The sequence below is a fragment of the Camelus bactrianus genome, chromosome 24 (assembly GCF_048773025.1).
Source record: "Camelus bactrianus isolate YW-2024 breed Bactrian camel chromosome 24, ASM4877302v1, whole genome shotgun sequence".
In the NCBI taxonomy this organism is placed as follows: domain Eukaryota; kingdom Metazoa; phylum Chordata; class Mammalia; order Artiodactyla; family Camelidae; genus Camelus; species Camelus bactrianus.
Window position 1 is genome coordinate 1346784 of NC_133562.1, and position 17559 is coordinate 1364342.

Consider the following 17559-nt stretch of genomic DNA (forward strand, 5'->3'; position numbering starts at 1 on the left):
CGCTCTCCTTCATGTGCGGATGAGTGTGGTGTATTTCATGACAAAACTCATGCAAACATGTTAAAATGTTGAGTATTTTACTTTAAAAACAGTGAAGCTCCAAAGTTCGCTTGCCTGACACTGGGCCTCTAAGGTACGACTGATTCCCCAGCGACGCTGGACAGCGTGGCACGTGTTTGGTGGAAGGATTCCTTATTAAGTCCCACAAAATGCCACGTCCTGTATCGAATATCTGGCCTGTTACTGGTTCTTCGGCACTTCTCCTCAAACCAGGAAAGAGAACCAAAGCGAAACCTCCGCATTCGCTCTGATTAAGCAAATGCAGGTGGGGCGCAGCCTGGAAGCATGGCTTCTGTCAGCCAATGTCCCAGGCCCGGGACCCCCAGCAGCTGCTTCTGCTGCAGCAGGTCACAGGCCCTTGTGGCGGCCTCACCTCCTGTCAGGAGGTCACAGTGGAGGGCCGGCCCCCACCACAGGGCCCTTAACTGGCCCCGGGCGGTGCGGAGGGAGTGTCGGTCAGAGCCTGGAGCTGTGTGTCTGCTGTCGGGGTGACTTCTCATCTGAAGGAGAGCTGGTCATCCCAGGTGGAACCTGTTTGTTGTCCTCTGCTCACTCCCAGTTCATGGGCAGGAATCCATTCTCCGCCGCCCTCTTGCTCTGGGAAGTGTCTGTGTCATGGAATTTCCTCGGCTGCATGAGTCTTTCTGGCTCCTTAGGAAGACAGAGAGGGCCTCTGAGTACTCGGTGGTAGGCAGAAAAGCTGGCTGCCTGTGGGAGGTTAGGCCTAAATTTGATGATGTTAAACACATGCACGGTGTTTTCCCGTGACCTCCCCGTCCGTCCCTGCCAGGGCGGGGCCTCCCGTAGACCAGGCAGCGTGTGGTGATGGGCGAACGCAGGGCTCACAGCTTCCAGGTGGAGGCAGGTGGACCGCGCAGCCCTGCTCCCTTCCCGGGCGAGACGCCCTGGCAGGCCCTGCGTGGTGGTGCGTGGGGCCGCCCCTCCACAGCCCGGTGTCGCTTCCAGGTCGTACCTGGATATGTCCAAGGTGGTCGTCTTCAGCTACCTGTTCTGGCTCGTGCTCACCGTTGTCTTCATCACCGGCACCACCAGGATCAGCGTCTTCTGCATGGGCTACCTGCTGGCCTGCTTCTACTTCCTGCTCTTCGGGGGCGACCTGCTGCTGAGGCCCATCAGGGTGATCCTGCGCTACTGGGACTGGCTGATCGCGTACAACGTCTTCGTGATCACCATGAAGAATATTCTGTCAGTAAGTGGCTCCCCTGGGGATCCCACGCGCGGTCCAGTGTAAGTCCGGAGATCCGTTCTGTGGTTGTTAAAAGCCCAGGGTGCATCGCGCTGCTCTCTTAAAAGCCCCAGATGAGATGCTCGCAGTTCAAATGACCATTTATTTTTCTTTGTTTTGCCATATTAAGTGGAATCCTTTGGGCTCATTTCCGTCCTCTCAAGGTCACACAACCGGAGGATACGTATTCGTAGGCATAAACTCTAGAATGTATTTTTTAATTTAAAATTCCATCCCCCTCCGAGGAACGATTTGTCATTCCTCCTGCCATGTGCGACAATGTGGCCCTTTTGTGAGTTGAATCAGTCGTGGAATTGCTTCAAAAATTATATCTATCAGGTTGGCTAAAAGCAACTCTCTTACCTAGAAAGAGCTGTGGAATGGAGTGTGGACCGCTCTGTGACTCTCTGGGCTGGGATGAGGAGGAACAGGAGAGTGAAGCAGGAATGTCATGAACCCATGAGACGTGGGAGACACCGAGGAGGCGGCAGCTTTGCAGCTCCTCTGAGCCTCTGAGTGTCAGGACAGAAATCAGCCAGAACAGCGGAGGGTTGAGGCAGACCCCTCCCCTCTGCAGAGTGTGGCTGCTGCGACGTTAAACAGCCATGTTGCAGGGCACCACATGGCCCCTGACCTGGTAGACAAACTGCCCACGAGTCATCCCAAAGTCCCATGAAATCTTTCAGGCCACAAAGATACCTTTTCAGCTCCTTACTGTGTGAGCAGGTGAACAGCCTTCCCCGAGCTGAAGGAGTCACATAGCCCGAGCTTCCCTTCACCCAGCGCCTGCCGCCCGCAGGCTGTAGCTGCCGGTACATTAGATGAGCAGGTGCGTTAGGGGAGCAGGTGCATTAGAGGAGCAGCAAGCCGCGGCTTCCTGCTTCTACCCTTCCCGGGACTGAGAGATGAGCTCGCCTGGCAATTCCGCTGGAAGGCACTTGACTGTTTTTTTTTTTTTTTGGCACGTGTGTTGCTGTGTTCGGAGGTCTTGGGACACCAAATCTGCATGTAATCACTAGTATGTTATTTGAAGAATTTATTTTGTCTACAGTCCGTTAACATGTTAAGTTTCTAGTTGGTAGTAAAAAGTGATATTTTGCATTAGTTCAACCCCACTAGCATTTGTTTGCATGTGGGGGTGTCCTGAGAGTTGTAGGAGGAGACAGGACATGGGATTGCCCTTCATCCTAAAGCCAGTCCGCTGGGGAGCGATCTGTGGCTGGAGACTGATCCCCACAACTGTTCCTGAAAAGTGCGTGGCTACAAAGCTCACTCTCTCACTCATTGATTCGCTCACTCACTCACTCATTCGTAAGCCTGTGTTGCAGATCTGTGCTCCGCTGGGCACTGTTTTGTATCTTGAAGAACTGGAGTTGAGCAGTACTCAGGTTTTACCCTTGAGGAACTCACATTCCAAAGGAGAAAATAGACTTCCTTATAAATAACTTTAGTACAATCTGTTAAAGCTAATTATCACAACATTTCAGGAAAACAGCATGAAGCCAAATTCCTATTACCTTCTATAGATAAGCTGGAAAGAGGCTTCCTGGAGGCGATGCCTTTTGAATCCATCAGAAACTTGAAAGACAGATTCAGTGATGTCCAGGGAGACAAGGCAGGGAGGATGTTCCCTGAGGAGGAGGCTGTTTTCCCCACCTTGGGATGTGGACTTAACCATGACCGGAAATCACTGACACGAGACGACAACATGCCAGTCGACAGAGACCTCCACTCAGAGAACTGGCTGGAAAAGAGCCAGCCTGGGGCGCACGCTATCTGCCTGTTCCAGGAACTAACGCGTGTGGTTATCTCCTGGCAAGCCCTGCAGGCTTACTGTGTCTGACTCGTGGGAAATAATAGAATGAAAAATACAGATACCTGTGCCAGAAGCCCAGTCCTGGGGTCTTCGCCCACCCGCCGGCCATGCACCGCAGAGCCGGGCTCGTTCCTGTGATGCTCTAAGAGTCCCGCTTTGGAAGGAGAGGTGCTTCCAGGTGCCCACAGCCTCACGCCGAGGGCTCGCCCTTTACTCGCTGGGTTTGATGCCCCCAGGAAATGATGTATCAGGTGCCCTGCCCCGTGGGGGCTGAACCAGGCAGCTCTTACCCCTTGTGAGCACTGAGACTCGGGAACCCCTGCATGTGCTGGGATCGCAGGGCAGCAGCCTTCTTCTCTGGCGCAGGGCTTCAGAGTGCGCCTCTCCCGTTTGCTTTTCAGATAGGCGCTTGCGGCTATATTGAGAAATTGGTTCAAAATAGCTGCTGGTTCATCCAAGCCTTCAGCCTGGCCTGCACAGTCAAGGGCTACCACATGCGTGAGTACGAGAAGCGAGTTTGGGGACGGGAGACAGAGAAGGCAGGGCAGCTGGTCCTTCGAATGTAAACACCAGCTCAAAGCGCAACTCCCAGTTCCGTCCACTGTCTAAGGCCGCTGTAGGCTGGTACTGCGCTGGGAGCCTGTTGTCTGTCTGTGGCAGGACGCGCTCCCTCCGGGCACTGGTCATCTTTATAGACTTCCGGTCCCCCTCCTCCCGCAGCAGGTCTGGGGGTCGTGTGTGGCCTGTGGCTACTCCCTGAACTTCCCTGAGTTACAGTAGGAAGGGTCACAGGTGCCCGTGAGTCCCCATGGTTGTGTTCCTGGCCATCAAAGTAGCTCCACTCCAGACCCTCCTCCCTGCCGGGAACTCAGAGACCCTCCAGCTCGGGGGGAGGACGGTTGGGAGGAACAGCAGAGTTTCTGGAGCTAGACTCCCCCCCTCGCCCACCCCAGGACAGAGAAGGGAGCCCCATTTCCTCCCCTCTGCCTCCTGCGCCAGGACCCTGGACAGCGCCACGCGGGTGGGCTGCTTGAACTTGGCGCTCTCCCAGCGCTGCCTTCTTGTGAAGAGTTGCTGGAGTCTGCTTTGACTTGGGGTCAGATGTGCTGTTGCCCCCTTTCCCAGTAGAGCGTAGCTGCCCTGCCTGGGGTGCAGCCCCTCCCCACAACGGACGTGTTTTTGGACCAGAGACTTCCTCTGGCCTTGGGATGTAGGCACTACTCCATAGCCTCCTCATTGAGGGGATAAGGGTCCCTTTCTCCCAAAGAGAGAGGAGTACTCAGGTGCCCTCCTGGGACAGCGGCCTCCTGCACCGTATGTCTCCAAGAGCTCACTTCGCGGTCAGCCTTCTGAATTGGCACTGGCCTTGGATTTGGAATGTGAGCCCTTGATGGTCAATAAATCCACTCACAAGGGAGTCGACATGCCCTAGGGTGACTCTTAGGCCTGTGTGACCTCCCAAGTCTGATGTGCTGCAGACTTTATAAAATCACAAAGAAATGGATGCTCACTTAAATTTTTTTTCCTTTGCTCCAGCGGACGATGACTCCTCGTGTAAACTGCCCAGTGGGGAAGCAGGGATCATCTGGGACAGCATATGTTTTGCCTTCCTCCTGCTGCAGAGAAGAGTTTTCATGAGCTACTATTTCCTGCATGTCGTGGCGGACATAAAAGCCTCTCAGATCCTGGCATCAAGGTGGGTCAGGCCGTGGGGTCAGCTGTTCTGTCTGGAAGGGATACTGCGCCATGCTTGGGGTCTGAGCTTGCTTGTAGAACCACAGGAAATTGAGAAATTCCTTCTAAGGAAGCTGATCCAGGGGGCTCTAGCCCAAGGCCTCCAGGGTCTAAAATAGAAGAAAAGTAAGTCAGTCTCGGGAGTGGAGTCGTGCCTGACGGGGGCTGGACACCCTGGAAGGTCAGGGGCTGGCTGGTGCCCTGCGCCCCTTCTGTCCAGCTCGCCCCTAGGGCAGCTCCTTCTGGCCTCTGTCAGAACAGGGACCTGGGCCACGTTGGTCTGGAGGCTGGTCCATCTTCCCCCTCCTTGCCTCCACGTTAAGGAGAAACTCCTGGAAAGAGAGAAACACGGCCGTCTAGTACTTTCAGGTGGTAGACAGAGGAGAGTGTTGCTCCAGCCTCTTTCCGTCGGCCTGTTCTCCTGTCTCTGCCCGACAACCTGACTTTTCTGTTCTCCAAGTCACTGGCACCGTTTGATTATTACCTTCTCCTTAGATTCTGCCCTTTTTCCATTTTCTGCCCCTAATCTGAGAGGGTTGGGGGAAGGACCAGGAAGAGAGCTAGGGATCAGAGAGGGTGTCGTTGAGATGGGGCAGAGGCAGTGCGGGGTCCTGGAGAGCGTGCCCGGCTCAGACCTGGGCCTTGGCTGGGCCCTGTCAGACGGTGGGGCCCCGCAGCCTGGTGGACACTGGTCTGCATCGTGTGAGCTGCCCGTGTCTGTCACTCTGGTTTGCGGCTTAAACTAAAATATCTCTGTTTCACCATCAGTGTTCCTAGGGCCCAGGCCTTCTTCTGCCAGGATAAGCAGAATGTTAATTTCAGAGGTGCGTTTCAAGGGGGAAAATGCCCAGCCCTTGTTAACCGACTTGGAGCCAAACGAAAGAGACCCAGTCATGTAATCTGAAGACCTTGCTGCCCCTCGGTCCTCACGATGTAGACTCTGACTTCCTTGAGGGACAGTACTGGCCCAGGAATTTATCAGTATAGCTGTTTTTCTAGTGCCCAGGACATCATTTTCAGAGCAGAGCAGAAGCTCTCAAGCCGATAGTCACCTTATCTACCTGTATGTAGCAGCAGCCGGTACTTTTGCTGGTAAATGCATCTTTTTCTAAAATGCCTTTCTCTAAAATTCGGTCCTTAGAGCACCAGGATATAATAGTGAGCCAGGATCTTTTTCTCAAAGTTCTCACAAATATCCAGAAAACATATTCCTCGTGTTGTAGAAACGGGAGGCTTTGGTCCAGAGTACAGCTCAAGCTTGTCAGAGAAAAGCCATGACTTCGTCAGCATTGAACTCACAGCAGTATTTCCCAAGAGTAAACATCATTCATCCATCTGTATGTTCGCTGCCTCCTCTGTTATGGGGGGGGAGGGGGTACTGCCCTCCCTCATAGAGCCTGCACGGGGCCGCTGTGCCCCGGATTCTGGCTCTAGCCGGTGGTGGTGCCGACCCCAGAGGGAGAGGGGTCTGCGAGCTCTCGCCAGGAGGGAGAATGGGCCACGACTGCGGGGTCCTGGGTCTCATGAGCTTGTGACGTCAGCCTGCTGGAAGCCAGCGGGCAGCGGAGTGGATGGATCTGGAGATGTGGACAGACTTGAGTGTCATGTGACATGGACGGTGTTGGGGCAGGGCAGTGGCCGCAGCTGCCTGGGGAGAGTGTGAAGGTGAGAAGAGGACCCTGGGGCTTCACATGTAAGAGCTGGGCTGAGGGCGGGGCCGCGGAGAAGGCGGGAACTGAGCTGGAAAGAAGAGCGGGAACCCGGGAGAGCATGGGACCCGGGGGTGCTCTTCAGAGCGGATGGACGTTCAGGAGACAAGATACTCAAAGACAAGACTGAACCCTGAGCACTGAAATCAGTGGCCTCGACAGGTGGGGTCGGAGCCAAATACCAGTGAGTGGAGATGGAAGGGAAAGGCTGGTGGACGGTGCCTGCAAGGGGTCCGGCCGCAGGGCCAGTGACGCGACGCTGTGCCTGGGAAACCGTGGGGCTTGCGTGGTTCTTTCTCTAAGATTAGCAAGATCGGAGCCTGTCGGCATGCTTACGGGCAGGATTCAGTCGTGGCGGGCAGGTCGAGGTGCGGGGAGGGATAAAGGACAGGCAGTGGGTGGGGTCCCTCAGGCAGGCCGTGGACTGCGGAGTGTCACCTCCTCCATGTCACTGTCACCTCAGGAAAGGGCATCACCCGTGACTGTGTTCCTTTTGGAAAGTGGGAAGCTGCGTCATGTCCCAGGAGTGAAAAGCCCTCAACAGAATATTCTAGATTTGAGGAAAGTGTAAGGAGTCTGAAGTAGCCACTTGAGAACAGCAGGAGAGTGTCCAGGGAGTGCGGGTGGGGGCTCGGGACCATCCGCCCAGAGCCCTGCATTTCTGTGCCCCTGACGCCAGCCCCTCACCGCCCAGCACGGGGCCGGCACCCCACTGGCTTCCTGCAGACTCGGGGTCTGCCAAGCGGAGGGGACAGGATGGCACTGGGGCAGAGTTGAGGATGGTGAGGGGCCGATGTGCTCCATTGGGACCTGACATTGACCGAACAGGAGGAACGGAAGGACAGAGGGAAGAGAAGCCCAGAGGCTGGACCGTGCACCCCACTGCACGTGCCGTGGGGATGCCCCAGCCCCTCCAGCCCTGTCCTGCTGATGGAGTGGAAAACGAACCTGAACTCACTCCTAAAAACGTCCCCTCCTGGCATGATGAGGACCACTTGCTGGGGGACAGGCTTGGAGAGCCCTTGAAAGTCTCAGAAAACACACACTGTTTTCCCTTTAATGGCCCCCAGCGGCGTGCGCAGCGCCCTCCCTCCCTCCCCCATCCCCCAGGAGGCTGCAGGCTGTGCCCTGTCCATCCCCTGGGAAGGGGCTTCTAGACTGGGCTGCGTGACGCCCACTCCAGCCCAGAGGCTCCAGCCAGCTGCCCCAGAAGAAATCTTTCCTAACCCTTCGTAACCGTTTTCGGGGAAGGTGGGTAGCAATGATAAAAGTATTCATTTATTCTGTGTTTCTGAATTTCCTTTAGAGGGGCTGAACTTTTCCAGGCCACGATCGTAAAGGCTGTAAAGGCAAGAATCGAGGAAGAGAAAAGGTCAATGGACCAGCTGAAGAGGCAGTAAGGACGCTTTCATGTTATTGTGGGTTTGCCTGGTCCCCTCCCTCCAGATCTCAGCTCCCAGGGCGCCCCGCCCCCTGAAGAACCCGTCTGTCCGTGTAACTTTCACTCCTGCCCAGGCGTTTGCCCTGCGAGGGGCATTGGCTCCTGGCCTGGACTGAAGTGTAACGGTTTAAAGGACAGAGAGGGGGAGGGGAGGGGATTCGCCGTGGCCGAGACCAGTGTCAGGTCTGAGTTCACTCTTAGCTCCGGAGCCCGGAGCAGGTCTCTGGAATTCTCTGAATCCCAGTGTGCTGTGTTCAGCTAGGGCTCACAGTTCCATTTGGGTATTTGTAAAGAGTAAATGAGTTAGTGAGCGAGGCAGGGCCTGTCCCAGTGACACTCACTTGGGGGAATGTCCGTTAGCTCTGTGGGCTAAGGGAACAAACGCAGAGTCCTCTCTTTGCAAGGCTCTTTAGAGACAAAATGATCCAGTCTGTTTGGGAAGAAATCGATGACCTCTATTCTGGATGACTTAAAATCCAAAACTGAAAAAAAAACAACAAAAACCCACACAATCCGTAACCAGCTAGATGCAGCACTAGAAACGCGCCTGCTGCTTCCCCGTGTCCAGGTGAAGGCCTCCGCGCACGCCGCTCTGGGCAAGCCAAGAAATGGACTCCACCCCGGAGAGCTGAGAGTTCTTTCTTTCTTTTTTTTTTTTTAATTAGCCCACTGAAAATAATTATTTTCTTAGAGTGAACTTTCTAGCAGTAAGTGGAACTTCTGAAGATTGGGAGCACCTCATGGGTGTGGGGGTGGGTTGAAGAGCTGATGGCCATAGAATTCAAAAGTGAGCTGCTTTCTCCAAGAAAGCGGAGGCACCGTCAGCCCCCGGGAGCTCCCTGAGTTTGCTAAGACAGCTTCATTCTACCCGAGCTCGTTCCCCAGCTCCTTCCCTGTGCAGGAGCATTTGCCAGTGTGCACTGCCCTACCCCGTGCCTATCAGCACAGAGCTATGAGCCGTATAAACGTATGTGATGAAAACGCAATATGGTATAACTGTTGCTAGTGCTGTTCCCGGCTGCAGAAGTAACAGATTTGGACCCGCATTTGGAATGTGTTCCTAATTTCCCACAAGTGAGGCCCGTTGCCACCATTTACTTCACTGGATTTCCCTGTTTGTTTGAGAATGCGTCCTCTCAAATGAGAGGTCAGAATAACAAAGAATGAAGGCGATGATCATTGCAGAAGGCGGGCTGAAAAATGTCGTTGAAGCTGCACAAAGCAGAAATGCCACTTAAGTCAGTTTAAAAACTTGAGCATTATATCCAGAATTTTAAGAAACTAAATTAAGAATGAAACATTTCAAGGGGGCAGGTCTGGGAGGTCAAGTCCAGCGTTGCGGTTTCTGAGTAAACAGAAACCTGCAATAGTGCATTTTTCCAGATCCAGTAAGAGATTCGATTTGACATAGAGAAGTCACAAGACCTGATAAAATACTCTTGAACATCTGAGGAGCAACTTGCTGTTTACAAAACAATTCTCACACACATACATCTTTTCACTCGATCTTCACAACAGCTTTGTGAGGTAGATAGTTAGTGCAAAACCTGGGAGAATAAAGGATTTACATCTCATAACATGCTGTGTGCAGAATGGCTTGGGTACAAGATGTAGGTGGACGTAAAATGTTGCACATCCAACCTAAGCATAATCACTGTTGATCGCATTATTAAGCTGGCGTCTACGCAGTGCAGATAGCATGGACATAAGGAAGCAGGGAGACACTTGTTGCTAACGAGTAACTGTCCACAAGTCCCAGGCGCTGGCAGCCTTGCCTGCGGTTCTAGCTGCTTGCGTGGAAGTGTGTGGGTGACCACGGGTGTTCTCGGCTTTCTGCTGCTGTTCTGTTGTGCAGGATGGATCGCATCAAGGCCAGGCAGCAGAAGTACAAAAAGGGTAAGGAGAGGATGCTGAGCTTGACCCAGGAGCCAGGGGACGGCCAGGATGTTCAGAAACTCTCTGAAGAGGACGACGAAAGTATGTGGAGGCTCTTCCTTCTTCCTCGCGTGCTTGGCGTTGAGTCTTAGCGGGGCACTGGGCAGGACTGTCAGATGGCGTTGCTGTTTGTTCTGCCAATTTTATCAATGTGTCTCTTTAGCTCAGCAAGTTTTACGTTCCCCATGGTGAACGGGATGCATTTATTTCGTGAAGCACATGTTTGATGAATCCATGACTTCACGAGCATCTCGCCTTCAGCAGGATGACTTTAGTCAGCAGACAGCCTGTTTCCGTTTCACAGCCGTGTGCTGCTGAAGACGACGCGCGTGACTTCACTGCGTGTGTGCCTTTAGGGAAGGTGTTTAAGACGGTTGGTTTCTGTGAATGTTACACAGAAAAGAAATACATAGGCATCTGAATAATAGTAGTTAAAATAACATTCTATTATGGTCTGTTCCAGTGAAACTTAAGATGAAATACAGATTTATTATATCGAATTATAGATTTGTTATATCCAATTAAGTTTAAAGGTCTTTTTAAAGTTATTTGCGTGCTTTCCTACTTGAAGGGGATGGAGAAATAATGTGCAGTATTTCCCTGGTACATGATGTCTGTTCATTGACATTAAATTTATATTTTCCCAGCCATGCATTAAAATAATCACAAGAAAAATCTCCAGTTATTGCAATGTATGCATATTAACCAATTATTTGCCACTAAATTGTTCTGTAATATGTGGGTGATGCTTCTTTTCTGCTAGTTCCATGGAAATTTCAAGGTGAGATGCATTTTTGACAGATAAGCCCTCTTTATTGTATTTCTTTATACGCCCTCAGCTACTGAGAAGGAAGTGAAAATGTGGCATAATGTCCTTAGAATCCTTCATACTTGCCTCGTGAAACTGACCACGCTCCGCGGGAACGCTTCAGAGTCCGTGTAGTTTCCTGACCTCTGATGTATTTTCGCAGCTTGTCTAGAGCTTGACAATTTGAGTTGTTAAAAGAGTGGTTTTCAAAGTTTGTTTTCTCACTTTATACGAATTAATATTTGGACGTATTTTATTTTAGGAGAAGCAGACAAACAGAAAACCAAGGGCAAAAAAAAGCAGTGGTGGCGGCCTTGGGTTGACCATGCTTCCAGTAGGTTTTCTTGATCCTCTTACAATTTCGTCAATTCTAACCCTTATATCCTTGACCAGAATTCAGGCGTCCCCGTGACCTGTGTGTCCCATGCATGGTTTGAGCCTTGTGACTTGATAGGGGGTCAGAGCGTAGGAAAAGTGTGATCCCTGTGGGTGTCTGAGCCCGACAGCGGAGTCTGGTGGAGCCACCAGCGGATCGTCGCGCCACCTGGAGAAAGCCCCCGGCAGCATCCATGGGCTCAGAGAGGGGAGAGGAGCTGACTTCTCTGTTACCTAGTGCTGAGGTCTAGGGCTCCGTGACATGTGCTTGTTCCGTGGCTGAAAACCCAGATGAAAAACGAGCCTCAGCTCCGCCCGGGGCTCTGACGTCAGAGCATCACTGTGTTCGAGGTGCCTGTGACCCTCTTTGTGAGGCACTGGGCGTGGTGCCAACGAGCCTCCCCTCCCCTCGTTCCCAGAGCTTTAGTTTCACTTGCATGTAACATTTCTTGGCAAGATGTTAACCTTAAGGATGAGGATGCCTTCAAACGCATTGACTTTCTCACTGCCTCCTCCTCAGTTTCAAGAAAGCTGTAAAACTATACTCCAGATCTGATGCCCCACGTGGGACAGGGCCTTGCAGGTCCCCGCAGCTCAGCCATGACCAGTTCAGAGCAAAGTCCAAAGACAGCTCTGGAAAAGCAGAGCGCGATAGCCACGTGGAAGTCGTGCACCCTCCTCCATCGCAGGAAAAGACGGAGGAGGTGCGGAACTCGGGGGTGTCCTTGTTCTGCTTAGCAAAGGAGAGCCCGCTGTCTGTTGCAATGCTGCTGCCATGGGGTGATGCACTCCAGTCTGGCCTGTCACCCAAGAAATTGTTTTCTAAAACCAGCAAGCCAGTTTCAGGAACTTGCTCATCAAAATTTGCTCAGTGTGCCTGGATGTCATCAAGTTCAATCCCAAATACTGAATTTTAGCATTACGGCATTAAAAAAAAATCCATGCATTATAAAGAGTTGCATTTCATCCGCTGCTCAAGTCAAAAGATCAGGATTCAATTGGACGTTCTGTCTGGCTCTGATTGCCACCCGCCGGCGTGCTGGCCGGGCCACGGTCTCCTAGTGCAACACCACGTGTCTGTTCCTATCAAGTCACAAGGAAACTGTGCCCATCCTTCTGTTTTTAAAGGGCCCTTTGCCGGTTTAGAGAGACCTGTCCATTGTGAGATGGGGTCATAGTGAATGACTTGTCCGTTCCCTCGGTGTAAATCCCCACCTCAGTCTTGGTGGTTCTCTCCTTTTCTCAGCTGAACGTTGCATCTTGGAAGGAACTGGTTATGGTCTTTGATTGTCCCCTTACAAGTTGGTTATCCTTGAAAGAACTTCCCGTGAAGGTTACTGACTGTAGATTTCCCGATCATTTCACCCTCATTATGTCAGGTTCTGGAAGCCTGGTGGTGAGCTCCACGTGCCTGGTTACAGCACCTCCCGGTGCAATAATGCAGGGATGTGTGTGATGCATAGTTTGGAATCAGAGTCTCACCGTGGCATTAAATTTTTCCTACAAAACATTATTTTGACAAGTTGGTAAGGAAAGGAGAGGAACTGATCTGTGATTTATTTTGTAGACTGACGAGTTCCAAACCTTGTCTTTAGATCCGGAAGCCCTTGGTTGAAAGCCCTTTCTCTGACCCCTTGTGTCACGGGGTCTAACAGAGGTGTTTGTCAGAGGTGCCGAGCATAAGAGCGAGTAGCTGGCACACCCGTGCGTAAGCCTGCTGACGACGCGATGGCGTCGCTGCTCTGTCCCTGTTGCTGGTGAGCACTCGCGATCTGAATGTGGCCTGCAGGTGGCAGGCCCCCCTCTTCCACATCTGTGTGCACACAGACGATCGCATTATTGCTGTTCAATCGTACCTTCCATCACTTCAGTACCACCTAACTCAGTGCCCCATCACTTCGCTGTCAAATAGCTGAGCTAAAGGGCTGAGTTTCTGGGATGCAGGTGGTGGGATCTGAAGAGCCACGTTCCCGCTCAGCGTCAGTGTCGGCTTCCTGTGGATGGACGCCGGCTGGTCCTTGTCACAAACATGCATGTAAGAGCTTCTCTCCTTGTGATGAGCAGAGGGAACTTCAGAAAATACTCTCCATTCGTGTCCTAGTTTCATTTCAACCATTTTTTACAAAGGACTAGGAAACCTTATTTTAAACATTTCCTTCTTTTTTTTTAATACATTAATTCCATGTGTCACATACAAATTGGCAGCATCTTTTAAATGATAAAATCAACATATGACTGCTCGTGATGAAAACTGCCTGAACTCAGTGTCCACGTGAAAAAAAAAGTTAGAGAAGGTATGATTGAATACACTTGTTGATTGAAGAGCCTATAATGAGGGTAAAATGTTCAACCCGGGAAATCTCCGTTTTTACCAAATGACCACGTGCCCTGAAGTCTGCGTGACTTCCCTGCAGATCTCTGAGCTTATCCGAAGCGTCACTTAAAAGGCCGTCCTCACCGCCAGACGTCGTGCTGTGGCTTTGGTTGGCTCCTGCTTTCTCTTACGTTGTACTGCACCTGTTTCCTCCGGCCTGGACCCAGCCCTCTGGCCGGGTTCTTCAAAAGACGAGTAACAAATGACAGGGCTTCTGTTCAAGGATATAAGGCCCAATTCATTCGCTCTGCATCTTCACGGACGGAGGCTTCAGATACATCTGAAGTCATGTGCAAAATGTTTTCCCTTTTGACTGTGTTTAGTGATATTCAGGCAACTGATTTTACACAAGCCAGGGTTCCCCGTTACCTTACAATGGATGAGTCCCCAAAATAACTAAAGACCTCGGGTCGGGTCCTCCAAAAGCCCCCCCGCATTTGGAAGGGCGGATGTAACTTGAACCCGGGAATACGTTTTCCTGCAGTGATGGTAGCATCGCAGAAGACACGCTGGGTCCCTTTTCTCTGATCAGCCTAAATAGTGATCAAGCTGAGAAAGATTCGATGCTCGAGTTTCTTCAGATCTCGGGGATCTTCAGCTTTCTCTGCTCCCAGTGCAGTATGTCCTCGCAGGGAAAATGTGGGAGAGGCCAGGACGACCCGCATGCTTTGTGCTTTGTGTCTGACAGTCAGTGCTGTCTCCTCAAACGTCGGGAAGCCTGGGGACCTTGCTCTCGGCTGACCAGAGCCTCCCAGCGTAAACTGTGTGGACCACGTCCACTGTGCCTGTCCCGTCCTGCGGGTAGAAGCGGCCAGAGTATGGTGGTGGTGTTTTTGCGGTGGTCTCTCTGTTTTTGATGCCCCCCCCCCGCCCATCTCCTTCTCATGACAACCTGTGATTTTTCAAACAGATCTCTTCGCAGTGTCTTGTCATCCAAGCCTCCCCAGTAGACAGTGAGGTGGAAGGCTGGGGACGCTGACTCTCAGCCCTGAGCCGTCCCGCCTGGCTGTACTCCAGCCCTTTGGACCCTCAGACGGCACCAGAGTCACTTCTTTGCTTTGGCTTTGTCTGAAGGACCCAAATTGCGGAATCGTGACCCGATAAGACTTTTCCGTTATTTTGGCCATCTCGGTCACAGAGTCAGCTGCTGCAGAGTGGATCTGATGCATCTGTGACAAATTGACAAAAGGAGGAAGAAATGCTGGCTGAACCCAGCACTGGCCAGCTCCCCCCCCGCCCCCCCCCCCCGAGGCAGAGACCAGGCCTGGGCTGCGCGGCCCCGTCCCGCCAGTCCCTCGTGGCACAGCCGGAGCGAGCCCCTTCACCTCCTGCCTCCTCCTCCTGTCTCTTCCTGTGGTCCTTTGATGAATAATCTGTGTGTCTTTGGGGGAGGGAGGGCATATCGTTAAGATAATAAGCCCCCAGCTGTCTTCTGTCTCTTCCAAGAAGTAAGTAAATATTTTGTTTTGCTTAGTGGTCAGGAGTGGAGATTATTATTTGTTTGAAACGGACAGCGAAGAGGAGGAGGAGGAGGAGCTGAAGAGAGAAGAGGAGGAGCCTCCCAGAAGGTCCGCTTTCCAGGTAACCGTGGCGACGCGGAGATCACGGCCTTTCCCCCGGAGAGTGCTTCTTCCCAACAGACGCGGTTGCCGGCCTGGGCGCCTTCTGCCCGGCTCGTGTGTTGTGTCTCCCAGAGGCTTGTCAGTCCCTTCTGAGACCGCGCGTCCCCCGGGCCTGTCCCCTGCTTGCTCTCACATTGCCGTCTCAGCCGGAGGACTTCCTGCAGGAGGGTGTCCAGCCCGGACCACATTCATGCGCGTCACCAGGTGTTCTGATGCTCTAAACAAACACAGGGCTTCCTCGGGGGGCCTCTGTTTTGCTTTGGGCTGCTTGAGCGGACTTAGAGTTCCATCTGTGAGGCAGATGACCATGAAAGGAAAATACCTGCTTTTGTTTAGAAAACCAGTGGTCGCTCGATGTCGCCTCCGATTTTGCAAATCAGTTGTTTGTATTTGCTAAAGATTTAATAAGTGGTTAGAAGTCATGAAAACATCCAGCACCGTTCTGAGACTCTCGGCGTAACTGCCTCTTTTTCAGAACCTGCTCTGTGTCGTTCTCAGTGACAGAGCCCAGCAGCCCAGTGTCCCGTGTGCCCAGAGGCTGGACCGTCAGTGCTTGTGCAAGCGCTGATTCGTCAGCAGAGTTACACACGTGGGGAACACTTGATGTAGATCCCTTTTACAAAGGGACACGTAGGGGACTGTTAAGGTCCCATTAGTGACTGCACAGGGCACACGGCAGGGCATCCGCCAAGACATGTGATGTGTGTATGGAAAGGCCGTTGTCAGTGTGCTGGCCGGGTCTGCTCCAGCCGGTGGGAGCCACCCTCCCCTGTCTTCCCAGTGAGGCCAGAGGGCCAGGTTGCCCCCGGGGACACCTTGCTCTGACGCTTGTCCCTGGCCCCGTGTCTGTCTCCACGTCTGTGTGCACGTGTGCAGCTGACTTGTCGAACACTAATGACTAAACTTGTTTATTTTGATTCCAATGGGTTTTCTTCTCATCATCCCTCATCACGCAGCCAAGGAGAGGCCGGCGCTGCCTGGACCGTTTTTTACAGGTTGCGTGAACGACGGACGGCTTTCTTCACTCTCCGCCGACGAGCAGAGCCGTTTATTCCAGATTCACCAGCAGCCATTTTAACCTGGTCGCTGATGACTGTAGACAAACTCATAGTGACATCAGTGTATTAAGTGATCCGTTTCTGGTTTTCTTCAACTAATGACTCTTGCTTTGTCCTTCTTTGTAGAGAGCTATTGGGAAGTTTGCGTCAGCCATTTTAGCCTTGCCCAAGTCTGTCATTAAACTTCCCAAAACTATTCTGCAGTACTTAATCAGAGCTGCAAAGGTATTTGCTGTTTTACTGATTGGCGTGTGGCCCTCCGCTCCGTAGACTAGACAAGCAGAGCCCTGTTCCCGCCATCTGCCTTTTCCCTGTTCTATAGATCGGATGATGAAAGAATGACACAAATTTAAAATATTAGGCGAACTTTTCCAAAAACTCTTTTGAGAAGCCAAATTTCTTATTCTCGCTGGTTCTCGCTTTCCAGTTGACATCAGAGCCTGTCGAAAAATAGAGAGAGAAAACGCAGATGCATGTCTCATTTCTGTCCGTGTCGTGGCCACACCTCCCGTTACAGGGGTCACATCTGGTTGCATGTGTCAGAGGTGACGTGTCAGAGACGGTCGTTTTTCTCAGAAAGCTGGTAACAGTCCAGATCCACAAGAGGAGACTCATTTTGCTCCACCCCCTTCTGTCTTCCTCTCAAAGCCCCGGTTTCCTCAGTTGGCTCTCAGCTGGCATTTTCCGTCCCGAGCTCAGCCCCTCCCCACTGGGCTTAGCTGCCGAGGACGGTCTGGCCACACCGCGGTGACGGTGCTGAGCACACTGCCAGAGAACGTCAGGTGACTGACCCAGCGCCCGCCAGAAGGGGCCCGCTCCCTGTGCCGGGCCAGGGCGCTGGTGGACGTCATGAAGGAGGCGTTCCTGACCTCGCACTGGAGAGAAAGCCGCTTCTCCTGACACTGAAGCAGGCACTTGGACTGACACTGAGCCCCAGTGCTAAGCAGGCTTGGAAGGTGACAGAGACCAGAGCTTCTCACGTTTACCTGTAGATCCGACTTAAATGCAGGTTCTTTGAATTCAGCGCTTCTGGCGGGACCTGAAACCCTCTCTTTTCTCCCAGGCTCCCGGGGGCAGCGTGAGTGCTGGCCTGCCTCGAGCAGCAGGGGCCAGACCTCTGGGCTCCTTCCCTTTTCTAAATGCCAGGGTCTGGCTTTCAGTTTAATGTTCACTGCGGCCCCTCCCGGGGTTTCTTCTCCTTCCCCTCTCAGACTTCCATCTGAGTCTAGTTAACAGTTTATAGCAAAGAACTTTTTCTTTCATATTTAAGAGTTTATATCAAAGATTACAATGTGATTACCCCCGTCTTACTTAAAAAAAAATCTTCTCACCGGCAATATAAAGAACCTTCTTGATCACAGCAGAATTAAAGGACGTTTTT

At 52.3% G+C, this 17559-nt stretch overlaps 1 protein-coding gene across 16 annotated transcripts in view; it reads left to right on the plus strand.

Annotated features, from left to right (window-relative positions):
- The window catches only part of PIEZO2 (piezo type mechanosensitive ion channel component 2), a 291301-nt gene that overhangs the window by 223751 nt on the left and 49991 nt on the right, over window positions 1–17559 (plus strand). For 14 of the 16 annotated variants that reach the window (XR_012502078.1, XR_012502079.1, XR_012502076.1 and 11 more), the window contains 7 exons: window positions 1027–1270; window positions 3524–3620; window positions 4659–4818; window positions 7872–7961; window positions 9862–9983; window positions 11012–11083; window positions 14973–15079. Coding sequence is in view for 11 of the 16 variants with exons in the window: in XM_074352407.1 (XP_074208508.1) it covers window positions 1027–1270; window positions 3524–3620; window positions 4659–4818; window positions 7872–7961; window positions 9862–9983; window positions 11012–11083; window positions 14973–15079 (892 nt within the window). In the remaining 5 variants the exon portion in view is untranslated. Of the gene's footprint in view, window positions 1–1026; window positions 1271–3523; window positions 3621–4658; window positions 4819–7871; window positions 7962–9861; window positions 9984–11011; window positions 11084–14972; window positions 15080–16304; window positions 16404–17559 lie in introns of all 16 variants that reach the window. The other 2 variants (XM_074352410.1, XM_074352402.1) reach the window with 2 other exon arrangements.